This window comes from Elephas maximus, chromosome 16 (assembly GCF_024166365.1).
Source record: "Elephas maximus indicus isolate mEleMax1 chromosome 16, mEleMax1 primary haplotype, whole genome shotgun sequence".
Lineage (NCBI taxonomy): Eukaryota > Metazoa > Chordata > Mammalia > Proboscidea > Elephantidae > Elephas > Elephas maximus.
This window is the reverse complement of record NC_064834.1, coordinates 72,608,813-72,629,422: the sequence shown is the minus strand read 5'-3', so window position 1 is coordinate 72,629,422 and position 20,610 is coordinate 72,608,813. Positions and strand designations below refer to the sequence as shown.

Sequence of the window (20,610 nt, the reverse complement as noted above, 5' to 3'; positions counted from 1 at the left end):
CTAAGAAGCACAGATCAAGAAGTGAAGGAGTGAGTCAGGGATTAAAAAAAAAAACAAGTCACCAAGTCAATTCCAACTCATGATAACCACATATGATATAGAGTAAAATTGCACTCCATATGGTTTTCAAGGCTATGACCTTTTGGAAGCAGATCACCAGACCTGTCTTTCAAAGCACCTCTGGGTGGGTTCAAACCCCCAGCGTTTTGGTTAGTAGCCATGTGCTTAACCCTTTGCACCACCCAGGGACTCCATGAGTCAGGGAGAAACCAAACCAAACCCAACCCGTTGCTGTTGAGCCAATTCCAATTCATGGTAACCCCATGCATTACAGAGTAGACCTGCTTCATAGTGTTTTCTTGGCTGTAATTTTTATGGAAGCAGATCTCCAGGCCTTTCTTCTGTGGTACTGCTGGGTGGGTTTGAACCATCAACTTTTAGGTTTGTAGCAAACTGTTTGTGCCACTCAAGGACTGAGAGTCAGGGATAAAAGAAAAACCCAGTGCCGTCGAGTCGGATAGGAGGATGCTAATCAAGAACGTGTTCATGGCTGAGGGCAACTGGGGCTCAACCCCACTGTGTGGGAACCCTTGGAGAGGCTGTGTAGGCCACATCTCAAAAGTGTTCCAAGGAGGGGTGAGGGGTGGTTAGCCAGTAAACCTGCTTCTCATTGGTTGAAGGTCGCCCCTGCATAGGAGAGGTTAACTCTCGGCATTCCCCAGGCCTGTCCTATGCTCAGAGCCAGAGAACACCATCAAGCAGAGCTAAGGGTAGGTTGAGCAGATAGGTATCGGGAAGCAACAGCATCAGCTGAGGGACCCAATTTCTGGGTGCCGTATTTAGCCATGTAAGAACCACTGGAGGCTTTTGCGTTCACCTCGCCAGCTTCTATTCCCTCCTCTCTTAGCAACAGACCCTCTTGCATTTGGACATCCATCCCCTCCCCCACTCTCAGACCATCAGGTTCAGGTTCAACATCTCCCTCTGGTTTTAAGACTGAGCATGTCACCCAGGCTTAAGCTAATTAGTATAGCTCATCTTATTGGCCCCAGTAATTGGTTTAGGGACAGACCTGTGACTACTTGGAGCCAGTAAAATGCAGTAAGATTTCTCTCCCCCTAAACTTAAACTTTTTTTTTTTTTTGTTTTTAGACGTAAACCAGGAGCCCTTGTGGCACAGTGGTTAAGCTCTTGGTCGCCAACCAAAAGGTCAGCAGTTCGAACCCACCAGCTGCTCCACAGGATGCAGATGTGGCAGTCTGCTTCTGTAAAGATTACAGCCTTGGAAACCCTATGGGGCAGTTCTACTCTGTCTTATAGGGTCGCTATGAGTTGGAATTGATTCTATGGCCATGGGTTAGATTTAACCCTGAGGGGCAATAAAACCGCAACAGTCATCCAGCCTGACGTAGAGGCTGAAAAGGGAGGCAACACAGGGAAGACAGAGCCAAGCAATGGCGAGAGATGGGATCTCAGGGCATCACTTGATCCCTGAGGTCAGCTGAGCTGAAGCTTACCACCCCACTAGCCTTATTAATTATGTGAGCTAATAATTCCCTTTTTTATGCTTAAGCTAGTTTGGTTTGGGTTTTCTGACCTCTCACCAGAACTCCTGTCTGATGCAGGGATGGATACCATAGGTCATCATCTCTAGCCCCAGCTTGCATGAAGCTGGTAAAAATCTAGGGGTCCCTTCTTTATACCCCTGCCCTTAGCCTGACCTCCTCCCACTCCTGGGGTGAACTTGGTGTTGCAGGCCGAACGGGAGAGAAAATTAGGCAAGTCACCTGTCGGAGAGTGGCAGGGGGCGGGGGGGGGGTCTCTGGTCACTTCTTTTCCTGGCACCACAATCCTCTGGGAGAGTGGTCCACCCCTCAGCCCCTGCCTGAGACAGACCACTTCCCCTCTCTGTCTGAACAAGCAAGAGAACCCAGTGACACTGCTTGACAAGTGTCTATATGTGCCAGACACTGTCCTAAGCTCTTTACAAGAATTTTATCACGTAAGCCTCATAGCAACCTAATAAGGTGGTGTCCCCAATTTATAGAGAAAGAAGCTAAGGCACAAAAAGATCAGGCTGCTAGAGGAAATTGGCATTTTCTCACGCTCCCGCTCCCTCTCTCACCCTCCGCAGGAGTCCCTGTGAAGAAAAGCGTGACAAGGAGGGTCTAGATGGTTCCTGCCCAGATCTCTCAGTGACCACGCCACTGAGAGCTCGCCCATCATGGCAGCCCACAGACACGACAACCAGAAGGGGGTTGCCAGCTGGGCAGGACCTAGGCGTGAACCCCTCAGAGGCACAATCATCTCCCTGAAATAAGCTTCCACTGTGAGAGACTTCACGTAGGTAGTAAGATATAGACTGGTCCAGCTCTTCTCAAAGCAGATAGTGCCCCCTAGTGGAAGAAGCAACCACAACCGCATCAATGACCATAACAGCTTGCTGACTGAGGCAGGCTTAGAGAGCTGGGACACGTTTTAGGGGCATGTGTAGAGTCGGAATGGGCTCGAAGGCACTGGGTTTTTTTTTTTTTTTTTTTTTGGTATGTTGCATGGGAGCCCTGGTGGCACAGTTGTTACGCCCTCAGCTGCTAACTGAAAGATCGGTGGTTCGAACCCACCAGGCACTCCACAGGAGAAAGATGTGGCAGTCAGCTTTCATGAAGATTTACAGCCTTGCATTCTCTGTCCTTGAGTATAAAGAATGTGACCTAGCTAAAGCTCGACTCGCAAGGACTCACAAGGACACTTCAACGGGGCCCTGAGGTAAAAAGACAATAGCTAGGAAATCTTGGAAAATAGCTTTTAGGGCAGCTTTCACATAAATCATAAACAGAGCACAAAACACCCGCTATTTTCCACTCTTTCTCTATTAGCATTTAGTGAATAGTCAGATTTGTTGGACCAATGACTGTTGTTACTGAAACCTATATATATATATATAAAAAAATTATACCAATGATTTATTAAGAAAGACAATTCCAAATGTAGAATCATGGTTATTTGGCAGTTTTTAATATATACTGATCATTCTGTAACATTCAGATTCAGTCAGGCGTGGCTCTGGCAGCACGCTTGTCTGTTTTTCCACTTATGCTTATTCTGATATTCCTTGGACACAGGCAGACATGGCTCTGGCAGCATGCTTGTCCATTTCCTACTTTTGCCTCTTTGGACATATGCCGAATAAAACCTTTTTGCTTTACAAAAAAAAAAAGATTTACAGCCTTGGAAACCCTATGGGGCAGTTCTACTGTGTTCTACAGAGCTGGAATTGACTCGATGGCAATGGGTTTGGTTTTTCTTTTTTTTTTGGTTTTCATTGATCTGGAGGCTGTTATCTGACAGTCACCTGGAGTCTGGAGGTTCAGTAGAGTTAAAGGAATAAGTCCTTTATTTTACTATCTAAATCGCGTAAAACCTTTATTATGCTTTTCAAGCATATGCGCATGAAATAAACCCCTTATTCTGCAGATAAAGCATAACTTTGTGTTTACTAAAGAAAACCAGTTTCTTCCCCACTGCGAGAGACTGCACCAATGGCCTCAATTCCTCACCCCTGCCTGTGCCCACACCTTTTTCTTAGGATCGCAAAGCTTCTCTCAACAAATAGATAGATGGACCATATTCTCTGCCCCTTGCCTTGAGTTTGGCTGTGTGACTTGCCTTGGCTGATGGGATGTTAGTGGATGTGACGTGGCCGAAGGTTTGCAAAGCACAGGAGCAGCTGGGCTTGGCTCTTGCGCCTCTGCCGTCACCACGGGCAAAACATGCCCAGGCTAGCCCACCAGCCCGGGTGGGGGGGGGGAGGGGAAGACAGGCATATGGCACAGACTGCCGGTCAGAGTGGAGCCTGGAGCAGCTGAGCCTCAGGTGCTGAGTCAGCAGCCTGCTCAGGGGCTCACTTGCCTAGGTCTGTCTCTAGACTCACAGTTCCCCAGCATCACAGAGGAGAGGGGCCAATGTGTAAAACTTCTCCCTGGAAAACTGTGCCTGGACCAGTTCCCCTGCACCGTTTGTGTTGGAGCCAAGGTGAAAGATGGGGTTGTTGGCTGGCAGAGCACAAGGCTGGGGTGTCCCAATGACAAAATCACCAGGATTGATAACTAAAAGTGCTGCTTGGGCTACGAAGGTAATAGTTCCATTTATTGAGAACCTACTGTTTGCCAGGAACAGTGCTAAGCATTTCCAGTATAGTGTCTGACTTAATTTTCAAGATAACTCTTCAAGGGAGGTGCTATTATGACCATTTCATAGATTAGAAAACTGAGGCTCAGAGAGGTTCAGCCACTTATCTAAAGGTCACAGAGCCAGTGAGTGGAGGAGCAAGGATTCCAATTCCTTCTAATAGACTGCTATTAATAGTCTTAATGCTCGGGACCAACTGCCCTTGTTCTCAAGTTTCTGTGCCCTGCTCTCGTGTCCCCTGTCTCCTTCCTCCCCCGGCTACCAGCCCCAGCTTAGCTCAGTGATTCCACAAACCAACGTCTGGAGACCCTGGTGCCAAGGAGCACAATGAGCTGTGGTAGGAACTCTAAGACTTCTTTGGGACTCTAACCAAACAAAATACAAAAATAAATTTAAGACTGCTTAATGCCATCAACAGCCAATGCCAATAGTGGCAACTCATGGCAGGCAATGTTTCTAAGATGGGATCACCAGAGAGCCTGGGCATCAAATAAGATGGATTTTGGTTCATTCAAGAATGTGTGTTGGAGTGGGGGTGGAAGGACTGATGCAGGGCTGGCCCATTGGTCTAGGGAGAAAAATTTGATTATTTGCTCAGCAACCATGGACCAGGCAGCACTCTTGTGCCAGATGCTGCCCTGGGATACAGCCCACGCTCTGTGGATTGGACTGATTTCTCAAGGCAGGTGCTGCCAGCCCAGGGAGGACAGGGGCATCAGGGCAGGTCCAAGAAACCAGGGAAATGAAGTGTTCCTTCTACAATGGGGTCCACCTCTGTGTCCCCAGGAGAGGCAAGAGAGAACTCAGTGTGCAGAGAAGTGATGCCCAGAGCATCATGGGTTTGAGGGAGGATCCAGCTTCTCATGAACGGGAAACCAATTGATTAAATGGAAATGGACATTGGTAAGAAGTGTCCAGAGTCCCTGGGGAGTACAAACAGCACACTTGGCTGCTAACTGAAAGGTTGGTGGTTCAAATCCACCCAGAGGTGCCTCAGAAGAAAGGCCTCGTGATCTAATTTTGAACAATCAGCCACTGAAAACACTATAGAGCACAGTTCTACTCTGACACACATGGGGTCATCATGAGTGGGAACCAACTTCGTGGAAACCAGGTTTAAGAGGTACCCAAACACTGAGTTGGATACCTAGGTTTTGTTTGTCAGCAAACTGATTGGTCCCCGGACGATGTACTTATAACAGATTCTTATAAGGGTCCACAGTTCCCAATGCAAAGAAAAATCTAGAGAAAAAAATGCCAGTTTCTCTCTGCACTTTTATCACCACAACAGACATTCTCAGAGGAAGTAGTACTTCTGACCTCCACCATCTCTTAGGAAGGAGCCAGAGGGGACCTTCTCTGACCTCCACTCAGTAAGAGTGGCCTGGCCACTGGGCACCCTCCCGGGAATGTGGTTCACCCTTTCGAGCCACCCTCATGAATTCTCCCTACCTATCTGGGTTCCTCAGAGCTTCATCAAAGTCTATGCTCAAAGACTTGCACAACTGGGAAAGTGCCAGCAGGTCACCGGAGAAAGACTCTCTGGGAAAACGCCACCGGTTGGTTGAGCCAACAATCCGGCGCTCCAGCTGAGGTTTCTGCTGCTTGGTAAACAAAGAAAGAGAGAACACCTTCTTTTTAACCTCATATAAATGCCAGATTTTCCAAATTGTGCAGCAGAGAGAAAAGAAAGACAGATTTTAAAATGCTGGTTAATTTTCAAATATAACCAATGTTTTTCGTGGGGCATCTTTTTAAGGCAAATAATTTATATTCGGTAGGCTGTGAATTTCAAGCTACAAAGTAATTTGGAATTTAGGATCTAGGACAGAAGGGGTCAGAGGCAAAAGGTCAGGGAGACAGATGGTTTCTTTGCAGGTAGCTGTGAAGAAGCCACAAGCAGAAATGGGATCACACTTCAGGAAGCTATTCTTCAGGTATTCGTCCTAACACATGAGGAGATCTTGGGCAGGAACTTGTTTTTTAATTGTGGTAAAATACACATAACATAAAATTCACTGTTTCAATAATTTAAAAGAGTGTGATCTAGTAGCATTTAGTACATTCACAATGTTGTACAACCATCACCACTATCTGGTGTCAGAATATTTTCATCACCCCAGAAGGAAACCCCAGGCCCCCTCCCCACCCTTCCACGCCCGGTCACTGGTAATCATCAACCTGCTTTCTGTCTTTATGGATTTGCCTATCCTGGATATTTCATATAAACAGAACCATACAGTACATGACCTTTGGGGTCTGCTTGATTCACTCAGCATAATGTCTTCTAGATTGAACTTTGTAGCGTGAATCAGTATGTCATAGTATTTTATGGTTGAATAACATTCCGTTGTATGGAGACACTGCATTTTGTTTCTTCATCTGTTGCTGTACATTTGGGTTGTTTCCACCGCTTGGCTGGTGTGAATGGTGCTGCTATGAACATCCATTTTTTATTTCTGTTTGAACGATTTTTGTTTGAATTCTTTAGGTACGTACTTAAAAGTGGAATTGCTGGGTCGTTGGGCAGGGACTTTTACTTAGAAATTTTCTTGAGACACTGAGGCTTCGACAATTTTCTTAAGGGATCAGGAGAATATCCAGCATGGATGTAAGCCTTGGACTTGAACCTAGCCAGAAAAGCTAACAAGGGAAAGGAATGCCCATGAGGCACCCATAGGAATGGATGCAGCTGGTGCTCAGCTGCACCAGGCGCCAGTGGAGTGGTGGGGAGACCACGGGCCACGGAACGGAGGACCTGAGTTCATCTTATTATTATAATTTACTAGTTGTGTGGTCTTTGCACATGTCATTATACTACTTTGTCTTCTCAAGCAGCTGTTTGAAACCTTCTGTTCAGCTCTTTTACTTCATCATTTCTTCATTTCGCTGTAGCTACTTGACGATCAAGAGCAAGTTTCAGAGTCTCTTCTGACATCAATTTTGGTCTTTTCTTTCTTTCCTGTCTTTTTAATGACAGGAAACATGTACAACGTCCTTGATGTCATTCCACAACTCCTCTGGTCTCAACATAAAGAAAACAAAAATCCTCACAACTGGACCAATAAGCAACATCATGATAAATGGAGGAAATATTGAAATTGTCAAGGATTTCACTTTACTTGGATCCACAATCAATACCCATGGAAGCAGCAGCCAAGAAATCAAAAGACGCGTTGCATTAGGCAAATCTGCTGCAAAAGACCTCTTTAAAGTGTTGAAAGGTGTGCCTGACCCAAACCATGGTATTTTCAATAGCCTCATATGCGTTCAAAAGCTCGATGATGAATAAGGAAGACAGAAGAAGAATTGATGCTTTTGAATTGTGGTGTTGGCAAAGAATATCAAATATACCATGGACTGCCAAAAGAAAGAACGATTCTGTCTTGGAAAAAGTGCAACCAGAATGTTCCTTAGAAGCAAGGATGGCGAGGCTGTGTCTCATACTTTGGACATGTTATCAGGAGGGATCAGTCCCTGGAGAAGGACATCATGCTTGGTAAAGTAGAGGGTCATTGAAAAAGAGGAAGACCCTTAGCAAGATGGATTGACACAGTGGCTGCAACAATGGGCTCAAGGATAACAATGATTATGAGGATGGCACAGGACTGGGCAGTTTTTCATTCTGTTGTACTTTGAGTCACCATGAGTTGGAACCAACTCAATGGCAGCTAACCACAACAAGAATTTGTGTGACCGGGGGCAAGTCATGTAACCTTTTGAGCCTTCTAGTTCTCATATGTAAAATGGGAATGATGGAGGCGGAGCCAAGATGGCGGACTAGGCAGACGCTACCTCGGATCCCTCTTACAACAAAGACACGGAAAAACAAGTGAATCGATCACATACATAACAATCTACGAACCCTGAACAACAAACACAGATTTAGAGACGGAGAACGAACTAATACGGGGAAGCAGCGATTGTTTCCAGAGCCTGGAGCCAGCATACCAGTCAGGTACGGCACAAGCACAGAGACCTGCTCCACCCCCCTGAACTAACCCCGGGAGGGGGACTAGCCGGTTCCACGGGCGGCGTGGGACGCAGCCGTTAGGAGAAGTCCCCGGGAGGCAGTGACTGATCTTGGAGCAGAAAGAGCAGCACCCGAGCCGGGGAACCGTCCCACAGGGATTTGGACTGCACGCAGGTACGCCATAAACACGGAGAGTTGCTCCACCCCCTGAACTAACCCCGGGAAGGTGACCATCCGGGTCGCGCGGGCGGCGTGGGACGCAGCCGGTAGGAGAAGTCCCCCGGAGGCAGCGACTGGTATTGGAGCAGGGAGAACAGCGTTCCAGCCGGGACACTCGGTCGCGGCACAAGCACGGGGAGCTACTCCACCCATCTGAACTAACCCCGGGAGGGGGCCCACCTGGTTCACGGGGGCGGCACGGCCACGCGGCTGGAGGGACGAGAAGTCCCCGGGAGGCAGCGACTGATTTTGGAGTCGAGAGTGCACCGTCCCAGTAGGGGAGCCTTGACGCTGGGCGTGGGGCTGGAAGCGGAGGATCTGACCGTGACTCCAGCGGGCCAGACCCCCCGGGGGCAATCTCCACACAGACAGCACACATAGGCGACGCGCCCGCGGGAATCTCAGATATAATAGCCTTTCCAAGCAAGACAAGCAACTCTGGCTATATTCTGAGTTGCTACTCTCCTATCTCTCTGTTCCCTCCCCCACCCTCCCCAGGCGGCTTCATTAACATCTGAATAGCCTGAGCCAGAGGGAGAACTCTGATAGGGATCTGACTGCAGTTTTTTTTTTAGCGGATTTTCTGGAAAAACTAGTTTCCCAGTGATGGCTCGGAGACAACAATCCATATCAAACCACTTAAAGAAGCAGACCGTGACAGCTTCTCCAACTCCCCAAACAAAAGAATCAAAATCTTTCCCAAATGAAGATACAATTTTGGAATTATCAGATACAGAATATAAAAAACTAATTTACAGAATGCTTAATGATATCACAAATGAAATTAGGATATCTGCAGAAAAAGCCAAGGAACACACTGATAAAACTGTTGAAGAACTCAAAAAGATTATTCAAGAACATACTGGAAAAATTAATAAGTTGCAAGAATCCATAGAGAGACAACATGTAGAAATCCAAAAGATTAACAATAAAATAACAGAATTAGACAACACACTAGGAAGTCAGAGGAGCAGACTCGAGCAATTAGAATGCAGACTGGGACATCTGGAGGACCAGGGAATCAACACCAACATAGCTGAAAAAAAATCAGATAAAAGAATTAAAAAAAATGAAGAAACCCTAAGAATTATGTGGGACTCTATCAAGAAGGATAACCTGCGGGTGATTGGAGTCCCAGAACAGGGAGGGGGGACAGAAAACACAGAGAAAATAGTTGAAGAACTTCTGACAGAAAACTTCCCTGACATCATGAAAGACGAAAGGATATCTATCCAAGATGCTCATCGAACCCCATTTAAGATTGATCCAAAAAGAAAAACACCAAGACATATTATCATCAAACTCACCAAAACCAAAGATAAACAGAAAATTTTAAAAGCAGCCAGGGAGAAAAGAAAGGTTTCCTTCAAGGGAGAATCAATAAGAATATGTTCTGACTACTCAGCAGAAACCATGCAGGCAAGAAGGGAATGGGACGACATATACAGAACACTGAAGGAGAAGAACTGCCAACCAAGGATCATATATCCAGCAAAACTCTCTCTGAAATATGAAGGCGAAATTAAGATATTTACAGACAAACACAAGTTTAGAGAATTTGCAAAAACCAAACCAAAGCTACAAGAAATACTAAAGGATATTGTTTGGTCAGAGAACCAATAATATCAGATATCAGCACAACACAAGGTCACAAAACAGAACGTCCTGATATCAACTCAAATAGGGAAATCACAAAAACAAACAAATTAAGATTAATTAAAAAAAAATACACATAACAGGGAATCATGGAAGTCAATAGGTAAAAGATCACAATAATCAAAAAGAGGGACTAAATACAGGAGGCATTGAACTGCCATATGGAGAGTGATACAAGGCGATATAGAACAATACAAGTTAGGTTTTTACTTAGAAAAATAGGGGTATATAATGAGGTAACCACAAAAAGGTATAACAACTCTATAACTCAAGACAAAAACCAAGAAAAACGTAACGACTCAACTAACATAAAGTCAAACACTATGAAAGTGAGGATCTCACAATTTACTAAGAAAAACGCCTCAGCACAAAAAAGTATGTGGAAAAATGAAATTGTCAACAACACACATAAAAAGGCATCAAAATGACAGCACTAAAAACTTATTTATCTATAATTACCCTGAATGTAAATGGACTAAATGCACCAATAAAGAGACAGAGAGTCACAGACTGGATAAAGAAACACGATCCATCTATATGCTGCCTACAAGAGACACACCTTAGACTTAGAGACACAAACAAACTAAAACTCAAAGGATGGAAAAAAGTATATCAAGCAAACAATAAGCAAAAAAGAAGAGGAGTAGCAATATTAATTTCTGACAAAATAGACTTTAGACTTAAATCCACCACAAAGGATAAAGAAGGACACTATATAATGATAAAAGGGACAATTGATCAGGAAGACATAACCATATTAAATATTTACGCACCCAATGACAGGGCTGCAAGATATATAAATCAAATTTTAACAGAACTGAAAAGCGAGATAGATACCTCCACAATTATAGTAGGAGACTTCAACACACCCCTTTCGGAGAAGGACAGGACATCCAGTAAGAAGCTCAACAGAGACACGGAAGATCTAATTACAACAATCAACCAACTTGACCTCATTGACTTATACAGAACTCTCCACCCAACTGCTGCAAAATATACTTTTTTTTCTAGCGCACATGGAACATTCTCTAGAATAGACCACATATTAGGTCATAAAACAAACCTTTGCAGAGTCCAAAACATCGAAATATTACAAAGCATCTTCTCAGACCACAAGGCAATAAAACTAGAGATCAATAACAGAAGAACGAGGGAAAAGAAATCAAATACTTGGAAAATGAACAATACCCTCCTGAAAAAAGACTGGGTTATAGAAGACATCAAGGAGGGAATAAGGAAATTCATAGACAGCAACGAGAATGAAAATACTTCCTATCAAAACCTCTGGGACACAGCAAAAGCAGTGCTCAGAGGTCAATTTATATCAATAAATGCACACATACAAAAAGAAGAAAGAGCCAAAATCAGAGAACTGTCCCTACAACTTGAACAAATAGAAAGTGAGCAACAAAAGAATCCATCAGGCACCAGAAGAAAACAAATAATAAAAATTAGAGCTGAACTAAATGAATTAGAGAACAGAAAAACAATTGAAAGAATTAACAAAGCCAAAAGCTAGTTCTTTGAAAAAATTAACAAAATTGATAAACCATTGGCTAGACTGACTAAAGAAATACAGGAAAGGAAACAAATAACCCGAATAAGAAATGAGAAGGACCACATCACAACAGAACCAAATGAAATTAAAAGAATCATTTCAGATTATTATGAAAAATTGTACTCTAACAAATTTGAAAACCTAGAAGAAATGGATGAATTCCTTGAAAAACACTACCTACCTAAACTAACACATTCAGAAGCAGAACAACTAAATAGACCCATAACAAAAAAAGAGATTGAAACGGTAATCAAAAAACTCCCAACAAAAAAAAGTCCTGGCCCGGACGGCTTCACTGCAGAGTTCTACCAAATTTTCAGAGAAGAGTTAACACCACTACTACTAAAGGTATTCCAAAGCATAGAAAATGACGGAATACTACCCAACTCATTCTATGAAGCCACCATCTCCCTGATACCAAAACCAGGTAAAGACATTACAAAAAAAGAAAATTATAGACCTATATCCCTCATGAACATTGATGCAAAAATCCTCAACAAAATTCTAGCCAATAGAATCCAACAACACATCAAAAAAATAATTCACCCTGATCAAGTGGGATTTATACCAGGTATGCAAGGCTGGTTTAATATCAGAAAAACCATTAATGTAATCCATCACATAAATAAAACAAAAGACAAAAACCACATGATCTTATCAATTGATGCAGAAAAGGCATTTGACAAAGTCCAACACCCATTTATGATAAAAACTCTTACCAAAATAGGAATTGAAGGAAAATTCCTCAACATAATAAAGGGCATCTATGCAAAGCCAACAGCCAATATCACTCTAAATGGAGAGAACCTGAAAGCATTTCCCTTGAGAACGGGAACCAGACAAGGATGCCCTTTATCACCGCTCTTATTCAACATCGTGTTGGAAGTCTTAGCCAGGGCAATCAGGCTAGACAAAGAAATAAAAGGTATCCGGATTGGCAAGGAAGAAGTAAAGTTATCATTATTTGCAGATGACATGATTATATACACAGAAAACCCTAAGGAATCCTCCAGAAAACTACTGAAACTAATAGAAGAGTTTGGCAGAGTCTCAGGTTATAAAATAAACATACAAAAATCACTTGGATTCCTCTACATCAACAAAAAGAACACCGAAGAGGAAATAACCAAATCAATACCATTCACGGTAGCCCCCAAGAAGATAAGATACTTAGGAATAAATCTTACCAAGGATGTAAAAGACCTATACAAAGAAAACTACAAAGCTCTACTACAAGAAATTCAAAAGGACATACTTAAGTGGAAAAACATACCTTGCTCATGGATAGGAAGACTTAACATAGTAAAAATGTCTATTCTACCAAAAGCCATCTATACATTTAACGCACTTCCGATCCAAATTCCAATGTCATATTTTAAGGGGATAGAGAAACAAATCACCAATTTCATATGGAAGGGAAAAAAGCCCCGGATAAGCAAAGCACTACTGAAAAAGAAGAAGAAAGTGGGAGGCCTCACCTTACCTGACTTCAGAACCTATTATACAGCCACAGTAGTCAAAACAGCCTGGTATTGGTACAACAACAGACACATAGACCAATGGAACAGAATTGAGAACCCAGACATAGATCCATCCACGTATGAGCAGCTGATATTTGACAAAGGACCAGTGTCAATTAACTGGGGAAAAGACAGCCTTTTTAACAAATGGTGCTGGCATAACTGGATATCCATTTGCAAAAAAATGAAACAGGACCCATACCTCACACCATGCACAAAAACTAACTCCAAGTGGATCAAAGACCTAAACATAAAGACTAAAACGATAAAGATCATGGAAGAAAAAATTGGGACAACCCTAGGAGCCCTAATACAAGGTATAAACAGAATACAAAACATTACCAAAAATGATGAAGAGAAACCCGATAACTGGGAGCTCCTAAAAATCAAACACCTATGCTCATCTAAAGACTTCACCAAAAGAGTAAAAAGACCACCTACAGATTGGGAAAGAATTTTCAGCTATGACATCTCCGACCAGCGCCTGATCTCTAAAATCTACATGATTCTGTCAAAACTTAACCACAAAAAGACAAACAACCCAATCAAGAAGTGGGCAAAGGATATGAACACACATTTCTCTAAAGAAGATATTCAGGCAGCCAACAGATACATGAGAAAATGCTCTCGATCATTAGCCATTAGAGAAATGCAAATTAAAACTACGATGAGATTCCATCTCACACCAGCAAGGCTGGCATTAATCCAAAAAACACAAAATAATAAATGTTGGAGAGGCTGCGGAGAGATTGGAACTCTCATACACTGCTGGTGGGAATGTAAAATGGTACAACCACTTTGGAAATCTATCTGGCATTATCTTAAACAGTTAGAAATAGAACTACCATACAACCCAGAAATCCCACTCCTCGGAATATACCCTAGAGATACAAGAGCCTTCATACAAACAGATACATGCACACCCATGTTTATTGCAGCTCTGTTTACAATAGCAAAAAGTTGGAAGCAACCAAGGTGTCCATCAACGGATGAATGGGTAAATAAATTGTGGTATATTCACACAATGGAATACTACGCATCGATAAAGAACAGTGACGAATCTCTGAAACATTTCATAACATGGAGGAACCTGGAAGGCATTATGCTGAGCGAAATGAGTCAGAGGCAAAAGGACAAATACTGTATAAGACCACTATTATAAGATCTTGAGAAATAGTAAACCTGAGAAGAACACATACTTTTGTGGTTACGAGGGGGGGAGGGAGGGAGGGTGGGAGAAGGTTTTTTTATTGATTAATCAGTAGATAAGAACTGCTTTAGGTGAAGGGAAAGACAACACTCAATACATGGAAGGTCAGCTCAATTGGACTGGACCAAAAGCAAAGAAGTTTCCGGGATAAAATGAATGCTTCAAAGCTCAGCGGAGCAAGCGCAGGGGTCTGGGGAACATGGTTTGCGGGGACTTCTAAGTCAATTGACAAAATAATTCTATTATGAAATCATTCTGCATCCCACTTTGAAATGTGGCGTCTGGGGTCTTAAATGCTAACAAGCAGCCATCTAAGATGCAGCAATTGGTCTCAACCCACCTGGAGCAAAGGAAAATGAAGAACACCAAGCCCACATGACAACTAAGAGCCCAAGAGACAGAAAGGGCCACATGAACCAGAGACCTACATCATCCTGAGACCAGAAGAACTAGTTGGTGCCCGGCCACAATCGATGACTGCCCTGACAGGGAGCTCAGCAGAGGACCCCTGAGGGAGCAGGAGAGCAGTGGGATGCAGACCCCAAATTCTCATAAGAAGACCAAACTTAATGGTCGGACTGAGACTGGAGGAATCCCGGCGGTCATGCTCTCCAGACCTTCTGTTGACACAGGACAGGAACCATCCCTGAAGACAACTCATCAGACATGAAAGGGACTGGTCAGCGGGTGGGAGAGAGACGCTGATGAAGAGTGAGCTAATTATATCAGGTGTACACTTGAGATTGTGTTGGCAACTCTTGTCTGGAGGGGGGATGGGAGGATAGAGAGAGAGGGAAGCCGGCAAAATTGTCAAGAAAGGAGAGACTGAAAGGGCTGACTCAAGACGGGGAGAGTAAGTGGGAGTAGGGAGTGAGATGTATGTAAACTTATATGTGACAGACTGATTGGATTTGTAAACGTTCACTTGAAGCTTAATAAAAGTCATTATAAAAAAAAAAAAAAAAAATGGGAATGATGACAATGAGGATGAGGATGGCGATGATGGTGGTGATGATAACACTTTGCTTCCAGGGTTATTAAAAGGATAAAATAAATAATATTTGGGAAGTGCACCTTAGTATAGTGCCTAGAATATGGTAGGTGATTGAAAACTGTTTGTGGAATCTGAATCTAGATGTAGTCCTGCTATGGCATGAGACGTGAATCATGTCAGCTCGGACAGTGGCTGCATTCTCTTTTCTGGATGGTGCTGCCTGGACATACAATTTCAAGGAGAGGTTGCCAAAAAAGCCTGCGGTCCTCTGTGGTGCAGGATGCGTCCCCTTGTGGAAACTCAGCAATACAACTCTAACCAAGTGCCCCTTCTACTGAAACTGATCTACTTACCCGATTCGACATTTTCATGAATGATAATAGAGATGACACAGGAGGAAAGAGAAACACCTGGAGGACAAAAGAGGTAAAGTTTTAATTTTAAGAACATTTTCAAAGGATCCCTTCAAAATATTATAGAGGAAGTTGGCTTAATGCATCTCTTTTTTGCCACAAAAGTCATAATGAAGAAGCCTAAAGTGTAGGTTATTTATCAAACTAAGAGAATAGGTTTTTTTAAGTGCATGAGGTTTGGAAAAGTAGTTCAGGTGAAGAAAATAGGAAGTGGCCCATTCATTCATTTAGCTAGTATTTTCTGTGCAGCTTGATGTGCAAGGAAAACACTAGTTGTTTCTGGGATAAGGCAGTAAGTAAAACATGATCCCCTTGTCAGGGAGTTTCCATCCCACCTGGGGAGACAGGCTTTGTTTTCCTTTTTACCTTATTTAGATTTTTACATGGCAAATTAATATATGCTCATTGTAACAAGTGAACCAGTATAATGGTGGGTAAAGAAAAATTTAACAACAGCTGCATAATATTTCATACCGTGGATATATCATCATTTATTAAAATATTTACCTGTCATTGAGGTTGTTTCCCATGTTTTACTCCCACAAACAATGCTGCCATACATACATACGTACCCACACACACACACACTTATGTGTATCTATATTTGCCATCTATAGCTGTTAGATATATATGTATGTATCTATATATGTATGCTTGTGTGTTACTGCTTTCACTTCTATGAAATAGATTTTTCAAAGTGGGATTGTTACTCCGAAGACATGTATCTTTAATTGAAATAGACAATGCTGACTCACTTTCACAAAAGTTGTAGCAATTCACAGTAAATCATCAATTTACTAGTGCTTTCCACCACATCATCTTCCGTACCAGATATTATCATTACATTTATTTTTGCCAGTCTGGTGAGTACAAATCAGATTGTTATTTTAATTTGAATGTCCCTGACCTCCAGTATGGTCGAGCATTCTTTCATCATTCTTTCATAGAATGCTGCAAATTGCCTCTTCATGAGCTCTCCTCCTTTTTTCTGTTGGATTGCTGTAGTCCTCTTAGTATTTCTTAGGAGCTCTTTGTATAGTGAGGACCCTAACCTTTTGTCTGCCATACGTGCTGCAGATATTTTCTCCAATGTATCCCTTTTGGCTTTGCTTATATTGTACAGATTATTAAATTTGATATGGAAAACACATCAAATATACACGTTTTTCCTTTGACCATCCCTAATTTAAAAACTTGTATATTGCATAGATCTATTTCTCTTTTTGGCTGGGTTTCCATCTTGCTGAGAAGGTTTCTCCCACTCCCAGGTAGTACACATATGCTCCTCTGATCTGTTTTGCACACTGGACAGAGTCAGAATCATCTTTCAACTCTCTAGCTTAACACCCTTCATCAGCTTCCCACTGCTTTAGAATCAGTTCCAAATGCTCAACATGGCCTAAAGGAACCTGAGAAGAACATGACATTTTAAAACAGAACTTCCCACACATGGGCGGCACACTGCTATCAGTCTAGAGAGGGAGGGAGGCTGGGGGTTTGGTACCCAAGCTCCTGCTTTCTTTGATCCAATACCCATTGCCATTAAGTCGATTTGACTCATAGTGACCCTACAGGACAGGGTAGAGCTGACTCATAAGAATTCCAAGGAACAGCTGGTGGATTTGAACTGCCAACCTTTTGGTTAGCAGCTGGGCTGTGAACCACTGCACCACCAGGGCTCCAGGGATGTCCCAGAGGTCTGGAAATGTCTTTGTTCTGTTTTCATTATACCAGGCAGAATGCTACCTAATGGATTTGAGAGCCAGTTCTTAAGTCACTTTGAGTGGGCAGGAGCCACACGCGATGGTCCTGTGGATTCCTGCTTCCCATTGTCAAGGGCACCCTGGAAGCCCGGAGGCCTCTCTACCAGGTTGACCAGGAGGAGCCAAAAGTCCATGGAGTACTTCTTACTCCAGAGCCCCTTCTTCGTCTCTAAAGGTGTTAAAAGTACCAGCCACGTACTGTTCCAAAGCGCTGGTGTCCACCAGGGAGTGATTACAGGGCCAGCTTGCCGGATGTGGGAGCTGCCATTGAAGGGGTCTCGGCACTGTGCTTGGATGGCCTGTGGGTTACAGGGGAGCTGGCGGTGTTCACCTTCTGAGCCTGAGGCCTGAAAGCTCTCATGACACCTGGGGCTCGCCCTTTTCTTCCTATAGCCCAAGCTGCTTTGCAGGGAGCTTGTCTTTGGTTTCCAAGGGGACTGTGTGGGCGCCATGGCAACTTCAGGAAGGGTTCCAGGCACTTCCTGTTCCAGGGCCTGCCCTCAGGGGAAGAAGCCGGGGGCTGTGTTCCAGTGTCTTCTTGAGGGAAAGTGAAGCTCTCACAGGCCTGGGGTGCCTGAGGGCTGCACTGGGGGAGGGACTGTCTCAGAGACCAACAGGGTGCCAAGCACTGTCTCTTCGGCCTCCTGCTGAGGGGGGCGGAGCTGTGCCTGTTCCCTTGCAGTGTCACCACACAGGAGTTAACCCGGAGATTCTCTGAGAGAGCCCCGGAGAGATTGCCTCAGGCCTCCTCTGTAACACGAGGAGTATTACAGATTGAATTGTGTCCCCCACAAATATGTGTTGTAAACCCTACCCCCTATATCTGTGGTTATAATCCCATTTGGGAATGGGTTTTGTTTGTTGTGTTAATGAGAGGATTAGTGCAGGGGGTGTTTTAAGTCAATATCTTTTGAGATATAAAAAAGATTAAACAAGCAAGGGAGAGAAGCAGAGATGGAATAAGATAGATGCCAAGACACATGTAGATCTCCAAGGAACCAGGAAACAGAAGCTGAAGAGAGAAGGACCTTCCTCCAGGGCCGAAAGAGAAAGCCTTTTCCTAGACTGGGCACCCCGAATTTGGACTTCTAGCCTTCTAAACTGTGAGAAAATAAAATTCTGTTTGTTAAAGCCATCTACTTGTGGTATTTCTGTTATAGCAGCCCTAGATAACTAAGACAAGGAGATTGGACTAGAAGGTTCTCAAACCTTTCCTGGCTCTGGCATTCTGTGTGTTATAATTCTAGCTTTTTGCATCCATACATGTTTGGACAAAAATATTAAAACAAAAATTGGAGGGTTTTACATTATTCAAAGCCATGCCTCATCACTTGCTTTGCTGATGATTTTTAATCTGCCTTGTCTGGGAACTAAGAACAGCTTTAAAGTTGGGGACAAGGCCAAGAACCTTCCTTCCGGGGGCCAGGGTGGAATCTTGCAGGAACTTCATCTACAAAGCCCATGCCCCCAACTACCAGGTGGAGAGGAGCAGGCCGCATCAGTCTCACCATTGGAAACCTTGGTTGGTGGAAGCCCTGCCCCAGGGCTCACAGAAAGCCCGGGACTGCAGTTGGAACCTGGGGTCCTGTTGCAGTGGCTATCCTCTGTGGCCGCCTCAAGAAAGAACATTTTGAAGAGATAAGAAAGGACCAGAGAGGAGAATCTGCTGACCTTAGAAGCAGGCCCTTCCCCAAACTGTGGGCTGCTTCTAAGTCGTGACGTTTGCAGCATCTCCTGAGTCATGGAAATTATCAAAGGAAACAGGAAGAGCACCTGCTCAGCCTACCTGTAATCATGTTGTAGAAACTACAAAACTCCCTCTAAATGGGAGGCTCCTCTGATTCACCTCCCTGCTCAGCCCTGAGATCCCATGGTTCTCTCTCTCTCTACAGCCATATTCTGCTTTGCAGAGAAGCTGGGTATTGTGGAGTGTTCTTTGAGTGCTCCTCTCTGAGTCCGATCACACTTGGTCTTTAGAAAGTGCTCAGCAAATGTCTCTTGAGTTGGATGCACCAGCCCCTAACCAATCAGTTTTGTGGATAGTTGTGTACTACTACAGTTGTGTGCATATATGTGTATATCTACATGTATATGCATGTTATGTCTCCTTCTGTGTGCATCATGGTCCTGGTGTTTGCACCCAGCTGCCTTCTTCTTTTGCGATTGAATCCATGTATGTGTGTACATGTTAGGAGCTATTATGGATTGAATTGTGTCCCCCAAAAACATGTGTCAACTTGGCTAGGCCATGATTCTTAGTATTGTGTGGTTGGCCACCATTTTGTGATCTGATGTGATTAGCCTATGTGTTGTAAATCCTAACCTCTATTTTAATGAGGCAGAATTAAAGGAAATTATGTTAATGAGGCAGGACATAATCTACAGAATTAGATTGTATGTTGAGTCAAACTCTTTGAGATATAAAAGAAAGAATTGAGCAGAGAGGAGAGGGACCTCGTGCCATCAAGAAAGAAGTGCCGGGAGCAGAGTGTCCCTGAGAATCTCCTAGACCAGGAGAATATTGATGACAAGGACCTTCCGACAGAACCAAAAGAAAAAGAAAGCTTCTCCGGGAGCTGGCACCCTGGATTCAGACTTGTAGCCCCCTAGACTGTGAGGGAATAAATTTCTGTTTGTTAAAGCCACCCACTTGTGATATTTCTGTTATGGCAGCACTAGAGAATCAAGACAAGAATTATCCTGGGCTGTGCAAGTTCTGCAGGAAGTAGCCTCCAACAGTGTACTCAGAGCACTGTCTCCGGGTTTGTGCATTTGGATTTGGACTTTGGGAGTGAAATGGAAGGTGGTTTCACGGTGGCTCATGACTGACCCAAGCAGCTGGAGAAGCAGTGGGTGCTCAGGGTTCTGGTGCTTAGTAGAAGCGGCAGCATCTGTTGGTAAAGGCAGGCTCTGAAGCTGGGTCAAAAGGAGCTTGCCGTTGGTCACCTCTAGACCTCGCTGCTCGTGAGGGACATGCACAGTGACAGGACCTGGTGGGGACACGGCAGGCGGCAAAGAGCAGCGACGCTGCCTTCATTACAAGGAGAGGGGATCGGGAGACCCACGTCAGGGCTGCCCTCCCCAGGCCCGGGGCTGGAAGTGGGTCCTAATGGACT

At 43.9% G+C, this 20,610-nt stretch overlaps 1 protein-coding gene across 1 annotated transcript in view; it reads right to left on the bottom strand.

The window, feature by feature from the left end:
* BTBD16 (BTB domain containing 16) overlaps positions 1-15,683 on the bottom strand; it is a 77,025-nt gene extending 61,342 nt beyond the window's left edge. The window contains exons 1-2 of the mRNA XM_049855103.1: positions 15,672-15,683; positions 5,641-5,792 (exon numbers count right to left, since the gene is read on the bottom strand). Coding sequence (XP_049711060.1) covers positions 5,641-5,792; positions 15,672-15,683 — 164 coding nt within the window. The remainder of the gene's footprint in view (positions 1-5,640; positions 5,793-15,671) is intronic.
* Between the last annotated feature and the right edge of the window lie 4,927 nt (positions 15,684-20,610).